The following is a 17681-nucleotide window of genomic DNA, read 5'->3' as shown; positions in this document are numbered from 1 at the left end:
GCCCGTGGTTTCCTCCTGCTCTTGTTTCTTAAGTTTTTATGTTGCAGTCCCTGAATTCCCACCCTCAACTTTTCTTCACCTCACATTCCATTGTTTACTCAACCCCCAATTTTATCTGATAATATCTCTGTCAAGGACCTTGCGATGTCTTTCTTTTCCCTGAATTAAAGCCGGTTGTGATGATATGCATAAGCTATCATGATGTAAATGACCTCCGACCAGCAGGTGGCAGTGTAAATCTACCACGTGACATTGTACCCCGAGGAGTTGGGTGATAGTCGTGTTTGTGGATAGTCATACTTGCAGTAGCTCGAGGATAACTTATCAGTATTAGAAGTTTGTAATATATTTCTCATAGTTGTCTTTACCACACATTTGCTTTATAATAAAATACTTTAACTAGTCAAGAACTAAATGTTCTACTGTGCATCTTTCCTCCTGGCCAAGCACCGGGACGTAACATGGGCCTCCTCAGAAAAGAGCTTACAATTAGTGTTTAGTTTCTATGAAGTTGGGAATCTATTAAAGAGAAACCTCCTGTCACTCAGATGGGCCACAAAATTGGCGACTCAGGAAATGGAAAATTACACAACGGCAAAACGCTGATATTCAGTTCCACAATTTCCAGACTGATTATTTTAAGAATAACATCTGTGATTCACACAGGATCTTTCGCTAAAGCTTTCTTCTGCGCATTTAAACGTCACGCATGAGTCATGAGCATTTTAAAAAGTGTTTACAAATCGTGGGTCTCCCAAGTGTCAATAATGCTATGCTGGGCTGAGCAATCGTAGCCTTAGGATACGGGAACAGGAGAAGGCCATTCAGCCCCTCAAAGTTATTCCAACATTCAGTTAAATCCACCTTGATTCTACAAGGAACCTTGTCTAACAAAAACATGTTAATCTCAGATTTGAAGTGTTCAATTGGCCCCATAGCCTCCACAGATTTTCGCAAGGCTTCCTCTACCCTTCCAGATTTCCTCTACCCTTTGCACGAAGAGACATTTCTGGCATTACCCCTGATTGGTCGAGCTCTAATGTTAAGTTGCTTGCATCCGTGATGTGCACCCCCCCCCCCCCCCCGCAAAGGAAATAGTTTCCCTCTACTTAACCCATAAACGTCTGTAATCATCTCATGCACTTCACAATCAGACCAGCCCTCCCTTGGGATTTGAGGCCTGTTAGGGGAGCCGAGAAAAGCCTCACTCTGCAACTAATCCCACTACACCCGAACCAGAGAGTGCCAGAATTAGGAGGGTGCTTTAATTCCCCAGCCTCACAAAATTCACTTGAGGAGGGAAATGCTTTACTGTTGCTGGGCTGCATGCTGTGGACCTAGGTGGGTTATATTGTCACATGACAAACAGGGACCTCCCCCCCCCCCCCCCTCCCCGGCCAACCTCGATTAAAGTTGGGAGGATAGGGGACCTCCCTCTTGTCACTTGAGCCCCAGCTAATTAAATTTTACCAGCCTAAGTACTAGTGAAGCAGGGGGCAACTCTCTTACTTTTTGTTTTAATTTGGCTTTTCTGCTAATGGTTTACAAATGTTACAAGTCTTGGTCAGCAGCCATCTCAGGCTTATTCACACGGCGATTTGATTACCAGAGTCATTGTGGCACAGGGAAGGGAGGGTGTGGAATTCGATCTTAAAGCTACCATATCACAGCTCACACTAATTTTTTTAAAATCCCTTCAGTGCTGGCAGCAGCTAGGCGTCAACCATGTTATTGGGCAGCACGCCGGTCTCGGTGTCAGAAGGCCACGGGTACAAGCCCCACTCCAGAGAATAGTGTTGAAAGTCCAGGCTGTCGCCCCAAGAGGTCGCTGCACTGCACTGTAAACAAATCCAGAGTTTCCTGGGGTGACAAAAGGGATAGCGACTGAGAGGGAATCATAGGGGCAGACGCTTACCGTGGGGGCGGGGCCGTAAAATGAGGCGTTCAAAGTCCATTGACCTCAGCGGGAACGGAAGATCCCGCCAGCGGGAGCTGCGTAAAATTCCGTCCAAAGAAAACATGCTCATAACGGTCATCAGGTGGGTAATACAATTGAGAAGCAGGCTAAATCTAGAAGGTTCAGAGGGGTATTGAAAAAGCAAATAAGGGATGCAAAGAGGAAGTATGAAAAGATACTGGCAGCTAACCTACAAGTGAATCCAAAATCTATGGGCACTTAAATAGTAAAATGGCTGTACGAGGAGGAGTGGAGCCACTCAGCAACAAAAAAGGGGATTTACACGTTTCATAAAATTTACAGTGCAGAAGGAAGCCATTCGGCTCATTGAGTCGGCACCAGCTCTTGGAAAGAGCACCTCCACCCTATCCCCACAACCCAGCAACCCCAGCCAACACTAAGGGCAATTTTGGATACTAGGGGCAATTTAGCATAGCCAATCCACCTAACCTGCACATGAAGGCAGAGGGAATGAATGAGGTCTTCAATTAATGTTTTGCATCCGTCTTTACCAAGGAAGAGCCCAAATCATGATGAAAGAGGATGTAGTTCAGACACTCGGAAGGGTTTAAAATTGTTAAGAAGGAGAATTGGATAGGTTGTCTGTACTTAAATATTGATAAGGCACTCGATAAGAATCATCCAAGGATATGAGGGAAGTGAGAGTGGAAACTGCAACGGCACAGACCATAATTTTCAAATGCTCCTTCTACTCAGAGGTGGTGCCAGAGGACTGGAGAATTGGAAATATTACACACTGTTCAAAAAAGGGTTTGAGGATAAACCCAGCAACTACGGGATAGTCACTTTAATTACGGTGGTAGGGAAGCTTTTAGAAACGGTAATTCAGGACAAGATTAATGGTCACTTGGGGAAATCTCGGTCAATTAAGGAAAGGCAACATGGATTTTGTTAAGGGAAAATCTTGTTTAACTAACTTGATTGAGTTTTTTGATGAGGTGAACAGAGAAGGTTGATAAGGGTAATGCTGTTGATGTGGCATACACAGACTTCTGAAAGGCATTTGATAAAATGCCGCACAACAGGCTTGTGAGCAGTGTCAGAGCTTGTGGGACAAATAGGGACTGCAGCAACATACATGCAAAATTGGCTAAGTGGAAGGAAACACAGAGAACTGTTTTTTGGGCTGGCAGAAGGTTTACAGGGCAGTTCCCCAAGCAGTGTCAGGACACCTGCTCTTCCTGATATAAATTCATGACCTAGACAATGATGAACAGGACCCAATTTCAAAATTTGCAGGCAACAGGAAACATAGAAATATTGGGAACTGTGAGGTAGATGGTGTCGACCTTTGAAAGAGGCTGGTGGAATGGACAGAGAAGTGACGGATGAAACTGAATGCAGAGAAGTGTGAAGTGATTCATTTTGGTAGGGAGTGCACAGAGGGACAACATAAGATAAAGGTTTACAATACTAAAAGGGTTGCTGGAGCACAGGGACCTGGATATAGAAGGCAATTAGATGTAGATCATTCGGCCCAATGAAGCTGCTCCACCATTCATTGAGATTATGGCTGAGCTGATATGATAGCCTTCAACTCTATATTTCCAAGTTATCCCCATAAACTTTGATTCCCTTGCTGATTAACAATCCGTCTATCTCAGCCTTGAACATACTTAACGACCCAGTCTCTAAAGTGCTTGGCAGTAAGGAACTCCACTGATTCATGAAGAAATTCCTCCTTATCTCTGTCTTAAATGGATGGCCTCTTACTCGGAGATGATGCCCTCTGGTCCTAGACTCTCTCACAAGGGGAAACAACCTCTCAGCATCTACCCTTCAAGGCCTCTGAGAATCCTATACGTCTCAATGAGGTGACCTCATTCTTCTAAACTCCAATGAATACAGGCCCAACCTACTCAACCTCTCCTCATAAGGAAATCCCTTCATAACCGGGATCAATAAGTGAATCTTCTCTGCACTGCCTCCAATGTGAGTATTTCCTTAGATATTTCCTTAGATAAGGGACCGAAGCTGTATTCCAGGTGTGGTCGAACTAAGGCCTAGTATAGTTTTAGCAAGACTTCCCTATTTTTTTAGACTTCCCTAATTCCTTTGAATTAAAGGCCAACATTCCCTTTGCTTTCCCTGTTATATATGTGTACTTTATCATGCAGCCGGAGATTAGGATCTGAAATGCACTGCCTGAGAGTGCAGTGGAGGCTGATTCAATTGAGGCATCCCGGAGGAAATTGGATCATTACCTGAAAAGGATGAATGTCCAGGGAGTAACACTGAGTGAACCTCTCCTGTAGAAGGCCAGCAAATACACCATGGGCTTCCTTCTGTGCTGTAAAATCTAAAAATGTAAATGTCGCCACAGTCCCAAAGGACCATAGGCTGCTTTCTTCTTTCAGGGCTGGGTGGTGGTGATTTAACCCGAGGGTCACCACACCTCAAGCAAGGAGCAAGGTTGAGAAGGTGGGGCCTTCTTGAATAGCCTCAGCCGGTACGGGAATTGAACCCGCGCTGCTGGTCTCGCTCTGCATCACGAACCAGCCATTTGAGCTAAACCGACCCACTCATCTGTGCGGCAATGATTCTATGATTTTACGAAGAGCAACCCTGTTAATCCCACTCCCCCTCCTGTTCTCATAGCCCTGCATTCTCTCTCTTCAGATAACCTTCCAATGCATTTTGAAGCCACGATTGAATCTGCTGCCACCACAGTCTCAGGCAGTGAACCTCTTGTTTTTTTCTTGACATTAAACTCAAAACCTGGTGCAGTTAAAATGGTAAAATCTCATTGGGATGTCTTCTCAAGGGAAGTGACTTTCCTTCCCGTCTCGGGAGGCACGGTGGCACAGTGGTTAGCACTGCTGATTCACATCGCCAGAGTCCCGGGTTCAATTCCAACCTTGGGTGACGATCTTTGTGGAGTTTGCACGTTCGCCCCGTGTCTGCGTGGGTTTCCTCCAGGTGAGAACGTAGAACATACAGTGCAGAAGGAGGCCATTCTGCCCATCGACTCTGCACCAACCCACTTAAGCCCTCACTTCCACCCGATCCCAATAACCCATTCCTAACCTTTTTGGTCACTAAGGGCAATTTCCTCCCACAGTCCAAAGATGTGCAGGTTAGGTGGGGTTATGGGGATAGGGCCTAGCTCGGGTGATCTTTCAATGGGTCGGTGCAGACTCGATGGGCCAAATGGCCACCTTCTGCACCATAGGGACTCTATTATTCTAATGACGCTCATTCTCACCATAAAGGTAATGTCCAACCTTTACCCTAATAGTTCAGTCTGTGTTTAGTTGAGATAAGAGGCAGAAAGAGAGGCCATGACGGCCATGATGAGAGAGCCAGAGAGAGGATTATGGTGGACAGGAAGACAGAGGCATGAGAGAGAGAGAGAGAGAGAGAGAGAGAGAGATTGATGTATAGAACATAGAAAAATACAGCACAGAACAGGCCCTTTGGCCAACATGTTGTGCCGAACCTTTGTCCTCGATTAATCATAGATTATCATAGAATTTACAGTGCAGAAGGAGGCCATTCAGCCCATTGAGTCTGCACCGACTCTTGGAAAGAGTACCCTACCCATAGTCAACACCTCCACCCAATACTAAGGGCAATTTTAGACACTCAAAGGGCAATTTATCATGGCCAATCCACCTAACCTGCACATCTTTGGACTGTGGGAGGAAACCGGAGCACCCGGAGGAAACCCACGCAGACACGGGGAGGATGTGCAGACTCCACACAGACAGTGACCCAAGCCGGAATCGAACCTGGGACCCTGGAGCTGTGAAGCAATTGTGCTATCCACAATGCTACCGTGCTGCCCTTAAGAACAAATAAATCGATACTATATCATTTTACTGTAATCCATGTACCTATCCAATAGCTGCTTGAAGGTCCCTAATGTTTCCGACTCAACTACTTCCACAGGCAGTGCATTCCATGCCCCCACTACTCTCTGGGTAAAGAGAGAGAGTATAAGTATAAGACAGTGAAAGAGAGACGGGCGGAGAGGAAGAGGAAAGGGATAGTCAAGGAGAGAGGAAGAAATACAAGATATACAGGCTGATGAAATGATAAAGAAAAAAACAGAAACAGAGAGAGTTCAAAATTCAAACAGAAGGATTATCAAAAGTTTCGATCTACTTGAGAATTCACCAGCTACAAAGGAACTTTGAGAAGCACCAAGAAAGTACTGATTGGAATGAAAGATGATATCAAGTAGAGTTCAGCCATGCAAAGCTGAAAAATCAAGCTCCATCTGACCAGTTATTGAATGTTTGTTCAAAGCTGCAATGCGTGCCTGGTGAATTTGAGGTCATTAACCCACAGAGGTTCCCTTTGTAAATTCATTGTACTTTCCACACAGCTCTCCTAATTGGACAGGCAGAGGGAAAGAATGATCACATCAGAGATCCAACCCATCAGGAGAAAAATAAATCATGGTCATCAAAGAAAGAAAAATGGGGAGATAAGAGATAGGCTGTGTCTGCCAGCCGGAAAACTTTACAGAGCGTGAGTGAGAGAGCGAGAAAGGGCATGAGTGAGTGAGAGAGATGGAGCAAGGAAAAGAGAGGACATGAGAGGGAAAGAGGCAGAGCATGTGAACATGAGACAGAATGAGTGAGCAGAAGAGAGAGGGAGCAAGCGCGAGAGGGAGCAAGCGCGAGCACCCGAGAACGAGCGTGAGAGAGTTTGGGTGAGTGCGAGACAGCGAGCACGAGAGAGCGAGTGTGAGGAGCGAGTGGGAGAGAGTGCATGAAAGAGATTGAGAGCGAGCGTGAGAGAGAACGAGTGACAGCACGAGAGAGGGAGAGAGCGAGCACGAGAGAGAGTGAGTGTGAGAGTGCATGAGGGAGAGTGAGTGCGGGAGAGAGAGAGCGTGCTAGAGAGAGAGAGCGCACAAGAGATAGAACGTGAGAGAATGAGCGAGCAAGAGAGTGCGAGACTGAGCAAGTGAACGAGTACGAGAGAGCGAGCCTGAGAGAGCGAGTGAGAGAGTGAGAGAGCGAGAAACAACAAGACTGACAGCGAGAACGAGAGAGGCGGGAGGGCTAGACAGAGGGCGAGCGGGCGATACAGAGGGCATGGGAGTGGGCGAAAGTGCACAAGGGACTGGAGGAAAGTGGAGACCGAGGTGGGCTATGGGAAAGAGTAAAAGGGGGAGAAAGGGAGAAACAGAAACAGGAGGAAGAGACCATTGAAAGGGAAATTCTGGTGGGATGTAAAGAAAGCAGACAGACAGGGAAGCTGAGAAGAGAGAAAGAAAGACAAGGAAATGAGCGAGGGGAGGGGGGGGGGGGAAGAGACATCAAAATGGGAGTAAGCAGAGAGGCAGAAAGAAGGAGACAAACGAGAGAGAGATTTCGGGAAGAGAGAAAAAGGGGAAAAAAAGAGAAACAAAATCAGGCTAGGGCCTGAGAGAGAAACTGAGGGACAAATAAGCTGTGGAGAGGAGAAGATAGTGAGCAATAGAAGTGGTGTAAGATACTTCAGTCAATCTCCATCAGTTAGGTGGCCTGCAGTTGGAAGATCCTGCCATCGTCAATGGGATTTTCCATTGACTCAATCTCACGCCGCAGGGAAATTCGCGGCAGGGGTGTGCAGTCGGCGAAACAGGAAGATCCCCCCCGACGTGGACAGCCAGAAAATCTCGCCTCTTCAAATCTCCCCCATCGCCTCCCCACCCTCTAAACTTTGCAATCTCGCCCTACCCTCCGCGACACCGGTGATCCTCCCAATTCTGGTCGCTTAAGTGCCTCCTCAATTATAATCGCTCCATCATTGGTGACCGTGCCTTCAGCTGCCGGCGCCCCCAAACTGTGGCATTCCCTTCCAAAACATCACCTCTCCTTCCTCCTTTAAGATCTTCCTTCAACCTTGCTTCTTTAACCAAATTCCTGGTCATCCACTCTAGTATCCATGTGGTATTGTTTAGGGCTGGTTTAGCTCACTCGGCTAGACAGCTGATCATTGATGCAGAGTGGAGGCAACAGCGCGGGTTCAATTCCCGTACCAGCTGAGGATATCGATGCAGGCCCTGCCTACTCAACCTTGCCCCTTGCCTGAGGTGTGGTGATCCTCAGGTTAAACTACCACCAGTCAGCTCTCCTCCCTCAAAGGGGAAAGCAGCCTATGGTCATCTGGGACTACGGCGACTTTACTTACTTACTATGTGGCCCTGTGCCCAGGTTTTGTTGCATCATGCTCCAATGGAGCACCTTGGGCCATTTTACTGGGAGGAAGTCACATGAATTTACATTGTTGTTGTTGATGCTGAGTAGCAGTTCCTCTCCCTGACCCATACTTTCCTCGTCACGGTTTCCTGTCAGAGATTGAGGGCCTAAGACACAAGAGAACTGCATAGCAAACGGGCAGACATCGAGAAGGAAGTAATAGTGGAACATGCTGCAGTCTATATGGACCAATTAGGACTAATGGTTTGCTCCTTGCTGTTGCCCACTGATCCCAGGCACTGACCCAGACAAGATTTACACAGTGCAGAATAATGACAGGTGAAATTCAATATAGATTACGTGCTCATTGGAAGAAATAATGGCAGACAATGTCAGAGCTCTTTATCTTGCATACACACCGAGCAATTCTCCACCGCAGCTCCACAAAGAGTCAGTTCTGCTTTTACTCTGCAATAGTACCAAACTAACTAGAGAAGAGGCTAAAGAAAGCATAGAAATACAAAGAATAGGAACAAGAGTAGGCCATTCAGCCCTTCGAGCCCGCTCCTCCGTTCAATGAGATCCTGGCTGATCTTCTTCTTCAACACGGTCAGCATGGTAGCATAAGTGGCTAGCACTGTGGCTTCACAACACCAGGGTCCCAGGTTCGATTCCCCGCTGGGTCACTGTCTGTGCGGAGTCTGCACATTCTCCCCGTGTCGGCGTGGGTTTCCCCCTGGTGCTCCGGTTTCCTCCCACAGTACGAAGACGTGCAGGTTTGGTGGATTGGCCATGGTAAATTGCCCTGAGTGACCAAAAAGGTTAGGAGAGGTTATTGGGTTACGGGGATAGGGTGGAAGTGAGGACTTAAGTGGGTCGGTGTAGACGCGATGGGCCGAATGGCCTCCTTCTGCACTGTATGTTCTATGTTCTAACACCATTTTCCTGCACTGTCCCTCGATGTTTTTAATATGGAGAAATTTATCGATCTTAGACCGCAGGGCAAGAGTTATAGCTGGGGGAAGGGCAATTATGATGCCATTAGACATGACTTGGGGGGGATAGGGTGGAGAAGTAGGCTGCAAGTGTTGGGCACACTGGATAAGTGGAGCTTGTTCAAGGATCAGCTACTGCGTGTTCTTGATAAGTTTGTACCGGTCAGGCAGGGAGGAAGGCGTAGAGCGAGGGAGCCGTGATTTACCAAAGAAGTGGAATCTCTTGTTAAGAGGAAGAAGGAGGCCTATGTGAAGATGAGGTGTGAAGTTTCAGTTGGGGCGATGGATAGTTACAAGGTAGCGAGGAAGGATCTAAAGAGAGAGCTAAGACGAGCAAGGAGGGGACATGAGAAGTATTTGGCAGGTAGGATCAAGGAAAACCCAAAAGCTTTCTATAGGTATGTCAGGAATAAGCGAATGCCTAGGGAAAGAGTAGGACCAGTCAAGGACATGGATGGGAAGTTGTGTGTGGAGTCTGAAGAGATAGGCGAGATACTAAATGAATATTTTTCGTCAGTATTCACTCAGGAAAAAGATAATGTTGTGGAGGAGAATGCTGAGACCCAGGCTATTAGAATAGATGGCATTGAGGAACGTAGGGAGGAGGTGTTGGCAGTTCTGGACAGGCTGAAAATAGATAAGTCCCCAGGGCCTGATGGGATTTATCCTAGGATTCTCTGGGAGGCCAGGGAAGAGATTGCTGGACCTTTGGCTTTGATTTTTATGTCATCATTGGCTACAGGAATAGTGCCAGAGGACTGGAGGATAGCAAATGTGGTCAAAAAGGGGAGCAGAGACAACCCCGGCAACTATAGACCGATGAGCCTCACGTCTGTAGTGGGTAAAGTCTTGGAGGGGATTATAAGAGACAAGATTTATAATCAGTGACTGAAGGTAGACGAGGGTAGAGCAGTTGATGTGGTGTATATGGATTTCAGTAAAGCGTTTGATAATGTTCCCCACGGTAGGCTATTGCAGAAAATACGGAGGCTGGGGATTGAGGGTGATTTAGAGATGTGGATCAGAAATTGGCTAGCTGAAAGAAGACAGAGGGTGGTGGTTGATGGGAAATGTTCAGAATGGAGTTCAGTTACAAGTGGCATACCACAAGGATCTGTTCTGGGGCCGTTGCTGTTTGTCATTTTTATCAATGACCTTGAGGAAGGCGAAGAAGGGTGGGTGAGTAAATTTGCAGACGACACTAAAGTCGGTGGTGTTGTCGACAGTGTGGAAGGATGTAGCAGGTTACAGAGGGATATAGATAAGCTGCAGAGCTGGGCTGAGAGGTGGCAAATGGAGTTATATGTAGAGAAGTGTGAGGTGATTCACTTTGGAAGGAATAACAGGAATGCGGAATATTTGGCTAATGGTAAAGTTCTTGGAAGTGTGGATGAACAGAGGGATCTAGGTGTCCATGTACATAGATCCCTGAAAGTTGCCACCCAGGTTGATAGGGTTGTGAAGAAGGCCTATGGAGTGTTGGCATTTATTGGTAGAGGGATTGAGTTCCGGAGTCAGGAGGTCATGTTGCAGCTGTACAAAACTCTGGTTCGGCCGCATTTGGAGTATTGCGTACAGTTCTGGTCATCGCATTATAGGAAGGACGTGGAGGCTTTGGAGCGGGTGCAGAGGAGATTTACCAGGATGTTGCCTGGTATGGAGGGAAAATCTTATGAGGAACGGCTGATGGACTTGAGGTTGTTTTCGTTGGAGAGAAGAAGGTTAAGAGGAGACTTAATAGAGGCATACAAAATGATCAGGGGGTTAGATAGGGTGGACAGTGAGAGCCTTCTCCCGCGGATGGAAATGGCTGGCATGAGGGGACATAGCTTTAAACTGAGGGGTAATAGATATAGGACAGAGGTCAGAGGTAGGTTCTTTATGCAAATAGTAGTGAGGCCGTGGAATGCCCTACCTCCAACAGTAGTGAATTCTCCAACATTGAGGGCATTTAAAAGTTTATTGGATAAACATATGGATGATAATGGCATAGTGTAGGTTAGATGGCTTTTGTTTCGGTGCAACATCGTGGACCGAAGGGCCTGTACTGCGCTATATCGTTCTATGTTCTATGTTCTAGACCTCAACATACTCAAGGACCGAGTCTCCACAGCCAAAAGGTGACAGAATCCCAAAGATTCACCACCCTCTGAACTAAGAACGTCCTCATCTCTGTCCTAAATGGCCTGGTTCTAGTCACCCTTCCAGGGAAACAATCCATTCTGCATCTGCCCTGTCGAGCCCTGTAGGAATTTTGAATGAGATCACCTCTCATTCTTCTAAACTTCAGAGATTAAAGGCCCAGTCTCTTTAATCTTTCAACATCTGACATTCCCTTCACCCCAGGAATTAGTTTGATGAACCTTCAATGCACTCTCTCGATGGTCAGTACATCTTCTCTTGGTAAAGGAGAACAAAACTGCACACAATACTCCAGGGTGCAGTCTCATCAAGGCTCTAAGTAATTGTAGTAAGATATCCTCACTCCTTTACTCAAATCGTCTTGTGATAAATGTCAACATACTGTTTGTCCTCTTAATCTCTTGCTATACCTGCATGTTAGCTTTCAGTGACTCATGAACAAGGATACCCAAGTCCATTTGAAGTTCAATACTTGCAGCCTCTCACCATTTTAGAAATACTCTGCATTTCTGTTTCTCCTACCAAAGTGGGGCTTGGAGCCTGGAACGAACGTCCTGAGAGGGTGGTGGAGTCAGGTTCAATCGAGGCGCTCAAAAGATATTCAAAAGGGATTTGGATTGCTTTCTGAAAAGAAAGAATGTTCAACATCATGGGGATAGGGAAAGGGAGTGGGGCTAGTTCGCACCTTCTTTCAGAGAGCCAGTGCAGTCTCGATGAGCCAAATGTCCTCCTTCTGCACTGTAAAAGATTCTGTGAACTTCACATTTCTCCACGATGTATGCCATCTACCAAATATTTGCCCACATAAAGCATCTTTGCATCCTCTACACAACTTACATTCACCGGTTGTCTGCAAATCTGGAAATATTATATTTAATCCCAACATCCAAATTATTCATATAAATTGTGAACACCTCGGCCCACACACTGACCCTTGTGGTAACCCACAAGTCATAGCCTGTCAATCTGAAAATGACCCATTTATACCTACTCATTTCTGTCAGTTAACCAGTTTTCAATCCATGCCAGTATTTACCCCCCACCCCCCTCAACATGTGCTCTAATTCTTGTGTGAGACCTTATCAAAAGCTTTCTGAAAATCTATATTTACCACATCCACCGGTTCCCCTTTATCTACCATGCTAGTTACATCCGACAAGTTTATTAAATACGATTGTTTCCACGAATCCACGTTGATTCTGCCCAATCCTACCATTATTTTCAAAGTGTCCTTTTGCTATAGACTCTAATATTTCCCCTACCACTGATGTCAGAAAATGACACTGCAGAAGAGAAAAGGTTAATCTAGGGCACTAATTCAAGTTAAACCATCACATACAGGACAAGGAGCTCTCTATGGACGGGTAGAATGTAAGTCAAGAACTCATGGCAGGAAGCATTTCTTCAGACCAAATGATCCAATCTAGTTGTGAGAGAACTGTTGGGGATGAGTGACCATAATATGATGGAATTCTTTATCAAGGCGGAGAGTGAGGTAGTTGATTCTGAGACCAGGGTCCTGAACCTCAATAAAGGTAACCGTGGTGGTATGAGACATGAGTTGGCTACGATGGACGTGGAAACATTATTGAAAGGACAGTGGACAGGCAATGGCAGGCATTCAAGGAACGAATAGGTGAACTCCAAAAGTTGTTTATTCCTATTTGGCGCAAGAGTAGAAAGGTAACTGTGGCCAAACCATGGCTTACAAGGGAGATTAGAGAGAGTATTAGATTCAAAGAAGAGGCATACAAATTAGCTAGAAAAAGTAATAGGCTGAGGATTGTAACAGTTTAAAATTCAGCAAAGCTAGGCCAAGGGATTGATTAAGAAGGGGAAAATACAATATGAAAGTAAGCTAGCAGGGAATATAAAAACTGACTATAAAAGTTTCGATAGATATGTAAAGAGAAAAAAAGAGTGACAAAAACGAATGTAGGCCTCTTATAGTCAGAAATGGGGAACAAGGAAATGGCTGAGGAACTAAATTTGTCCTTTGCTTCCAACTTCACAAAAGAAGACATGAATAATGTACCAGAAGTTCTGAGAAACACATGTTGTAGTGAGGAGCTGAAGATAATCAGTATTAATAAATAAATGGGTTTGGGGAAATTAATGGGATTGAAGACATATAAATCTCCAGGGCCTTATAATCTTAATTCAAGAGTACTTAAGGAAGTGGCCCTAGAAATACTAGATTGGCCTTGGAGACCTTGGCGAGCACCATTCAGTGCTGGGCTCCACAAATGGGGAGCAGACGGAATAGTACTCATGGGAGTCTCCCAGGGGAGCAGAGACCCCAGGTGCTTGCCTTCTGCGCGGGTGGCACCCTGACACTGCCAGCCTGGTCCCTGGCAGTGCCAGGCAGGCAGTGCCTGGGTACCAAAACTGGCATTTTTCCCACAATGGGGATTAAGCCCAGGGGTGACCTGTGTGGATGTGGTGGGGTGTAGGGGGTAGCAAAAAATTTTTTTTAAAAATAGTAATCCATTGATGGTAATTTTCTAAAGCTCTTTGCACTCTGAAATGGTTCCTACAGATTGGAGGGGAGCTAATATGACCCCGTTATTCAAAAAGGAGGTAGTTAGAAAACAGGGAACTACAAAAACAATGCAGTCGAACCTTTTTCACCCAGGTGAAAAAAAAGAATTGGGCTCTCTAAATTTATTTTTTTATAAATTTAGCGTACCCAATTTTTTTTTTTCCAGTTAAGGGGCAGTTTAGTGTGGCCAATCCACCTAACCTGCACATCTTTGGGTTGTGGGGTGAAACCCACAGAGACACGGGGAAAATGTGCAAACTCGACACAGAGAGTGACCCGGGGCCGGGATCGAGCCCGGGTCCTCAGTGCCGTAGGCAGCAGTGCACCACTGCACCATCATGCCACCTCCATGTTCTCCAAATTTATTTTAAAAAGCAGCAAATGACAGACAGAGTAAGTGATCCCACAACCAATGGATCAGATTGAAACTCAGCAGACCTGCCACATTCAAGTTGTGAATCATGGTGGACAATAAACAACTCACTGGAGGAGGAGGCTCCACAAGTGTCCCCATCCTCAATGATGGAGGAGCCCAACACATCTGGCAGCACGGTAGCATAGTGGTTAGCACAATTGCTTCACAGCTCCAGGGTCCCAGGTTCGATTCCCGGCTTGGGTCACTGTCTGTCTGGAGTCTGCACGTTCTCCCCGTGTGTGCGTGGGTTTTCTCCGGGTGCTCCGGTTTCCTCCCACAGTCCAAAGATGTGCAGGTTAGGTGGATTGGCCATGATAAATTGCCCTTAGTGTCCAAAATTGCCCTTAGTGTTGGGTGGGGTTACTGGGTTATGGGGATAGGGTGGAGGTGTTGACCTTGGGTAGGGTGCTCTTTCCAAGAGCCGGTGCAGACTCAATGGGCCGAATGGCCTCCTTCTGCACTGTAAATTCTATGAAATCCATGCAAAAGACAAGGCTGAAGCATTTGTAATAACCTTCAACCACAAGTGCATGATCCATCTCGGTCTCCTCCAGAGGTCCCCAGCATCACAGATGTCAGTCTTCAGCAAATTCGATTCACCCAGCATGATATCAAGAAACAGCTGAAGGCACTGGATACTGCAAAGGTTTTGATTTGATTTAATTTGATTTATTGTCACGTGTACCAAGGTACAGTGAAAAGTATTGTTCTGCACACAGTCCAGACAGATTGTTCCATACATGGAAAAAAACATAGGACATACATAAATACACAATGTAAATACACAGACACAGGCATCGGGTGAAGCATACGGAGTGTAGGACTACTCAGTAGAGAGGATGTGTGAAGAGATCAGTTCAGTCCATAAGAGGGTCGTTCAGGAGTCTGGTAACAGCGGGGAAGAAGCTGTTTTTGAATCTGTTAGTGCGTGTTCAGACGTTTGTATCTCCTGCCCGATGGAAGAAGTTGGAAGGGAGAACAACCCAGGTGGGAGGGGTCTTTGATTATGCTGCCCGCTTTCCCAAGGCAGAGGGCGGTGTAGACAGAGTCAATGGATGGGAGGCGGGTTTGTGTGATGGACTGGGCTGTGTTCACGACTCTCTGAAGTTTCTTGCGGTCCTGGGCCGAGCAGTTGCCATACCAGCTGTGATGCAGCCAGATAGGATGCTTTCTATGGAACATCTGTAAAAAATTGGTAAGAGGCAGAGTCAATGTGGACATGCCGAATTTTAGATTCCTGAGGAGGTTTAGGCGCTGCTGTGCATTCTTGGTCATAGTGTCGATGTGGGTGGACCAGGACAGATTGTTGGTGATGTGCACATCTAGGAATTTGAAGCTGTCAACCATCTCCACATCAGCACCATTGATGCAAATGGGAGGTGTACGATACTTTACTTCCTGAATTCAATGACCAGCTCCTTAGTTTTGCTGACAATCTCTCCTTCAATAGTTTGTTGTTGTTGCACCACACCACTAGGTTCTCTATCTCCCTTCTGTACTCGGACTCATCATTGTTTGAGATGCGACCCACTATGGTCGTGTCATCAATCAACATGTAGATGGAGTTGGAGCCAAATTTTGCCACACAGTTGTGTGTATATAGGGAGTATAGTAGGGGGCTAAGTACGCAGCCTTGTGGGGCCCCGGTACGGACCACCTTGGAGGAGTTGTTTATCCTTACTGATTGTGGTATATGGGTCAGGAAGTTGAGGATCCAGTTGCAGAGGGAGGAGCCAAGTTCCAGGAGCATGGAGTTGATGTGTCTCATGACCAACCTCTCGAAGCACTTCATAATGATAGATACCAAGGCCACCAGACGACAGTCATTGAGGCATGTTGCTGGTTCTTCTTTGGCACCGGTATGATGGTGGTCTTCTTGAAGCAGATGGGAACCTCGGAACGGAATAGAGAGGTTGAAGATGTTTGGGAACACACCAGCCAGTTGGTGAGTTGGATCTGAGTGCACGACCAGGTTAGGACAACAGTTAGGACCCGTTGTTTTCTGGAGGGTTCACTTCTAAGAAGGCCAATCTGACTTCGGAAGCTGTGACGGTAGGTATGGGTGTGTCCGAAGCTGCTGGGACAGTTGACAATGATTTGATGGTTTCCTGCTCAAAACAAGCATAGAATGCATTGATTTCATCAGGGAGGGGTGTGCTGCTGCCAAAGATTCTACTCAGCTTTGCTTTGTAGCCCGTTATGTTGTTAAAGCCTTGTCATAACCGACAGAGTCTGTGATTCTAGATTAGTCTGGTATTGTCTCTTGGAGTCCCTGGTGGCTTTGCGGAGGTCCTACCTGGATTTCTTGCATAGGTCAGGGTCGCCTGTCTTGAATGACTCAGACCTGGCCTGCAGTAGGGAGTAAATCTCCCAATTAAACCATAGTTTCGGTATTCCAACAATTGTACTCAAGATGTGCGCTCCAGAACTTGCTGCACCCCTAGCCAAGCTGTTCCAGCACAGCTACAACACTGGCATCTACCCGGCAATGTGGAAAATTGCCCAGGTACGTCTTCGACACAAAAAGCAGGACAAATCTAACCCGGCCAATTACCACCCTATCAGTCTACTCTCCATCATCAGCAAAGTGATGGAAGGAGTCATCAACAGTGCTATCAAGCAGCATTTACTCAGCAATAACCTGCACACAGACACTCAGTTTGGGTTCTGTCAGGGTCACTCAGCTCCTGACCTCATTACAGCCTTGGTTCAAACATGGACAAAAGAGCTGAATGCCAGAGCTGAGGTGAGAGTGACTGCCCTGGACATCAAGGCAGCATTTGACCGAGTATGACATCAAGGAGCCCTAGCTAAACTGGAGTGAATGACAATCAGGGGAAACACTCTGTTCATTGGAGACATGCCTGGCACAAAGGAAGATGGTTGTGGTTGTTGGAGGTCAGTCATTTCAGTCCTGAGGTGTCACTTCAAGAGTTCCTCAGGGTAGTGCCCGCGGCCCAACCATCTTCAGCTGCTTTATCAATGACCTCCCTTCCATCATGAAGTCAGATGTGGGGATGTTTGTGGGTGACTGCACAGCACCATTCACGACTCCTTAGAAACTGAAGCAGTCCACGTGCAAATGCAGCAAGACCTGGACGAGACATATTAATACTGTGGCTCCAAGAGCAGGTCAGAGGCTAGGAATCCTGTGGTGCTTAACTCACCACCTGACTCCCCAAAACCAGTCCACAATCTTCAAGGCACAAGTTAGGAGTATCCCCCACTTGCCTGGATGAGTGCAGCTCCAACGAAACTCAAGAAGCTTGACACCCTCCAGGACAAAGAAACCTGCTGGATTGGCAGCACTTCCACCAGCATTCACTCCGTCCACCACCACTGAATAGTAGCAGCAGTGTATACTGTCTACAGGACGTACTGCAGGAACTCACCAACGCTCCTGAAGCAGCACCTTCTAAACCCATGACCACTACCATCTAGAAGGACAAGGGCAGCACATACATGGGAACCC

The 17681-nt window shown here is 46.5% G+C and overlaps 1 protein-coding gene across 8 annotated transcripts in view; it reads right to left on the bottom strand.

The window, feature by feature from the left end:
* LOC140411110 (uncharacterized) overlaps positions 1–17681 on the bottom strand; it is a 154896-nt gene that overhangs the window by 23233 nt on the left and 113982 nt on the right. For 2 of the 8 annotated variants that reach the window (XM_072500154.1, XM_072500155.1), the window contains exon 5: positions 8539–8920. The exons of the other annotated variants lie outside the window; for them this stretch is intronic. In XM_072500154.1, the coding sequence (XP_072356255.1) occupies positions 8747–8920 (174 nt within the window). In that variant the 3' untranslated portion in view covers positions 8539–8746. Of the gene's footprint in view, positions 1–8538; positions 8921–17681 lie in introns of those variants that run through there. 8 annotated transcript variants of the gene reach the window in all.

The sequence above is a fragment of the Scyliorhinus torazame genome, chromosome 4 (genome assembly GCF_047496885.1).
Source record: "Scyliorhinus torazame isolate Kashiwa2021f chromosome 4, sScyTor2.1, whole genome shotgun sequence".
Lineage (NCBI taxonomy): Eukaryota > Metazoa > Chordata > Chondrichthyes > Carcharhiniformes > Scyliorhinidae > Scyliorhinus > Scyliorhinus torazame.
Note: the sequence above shows the minus strand (reverse complement) of the source record. Positions and strands in the feature narration are given on the sequence as shown.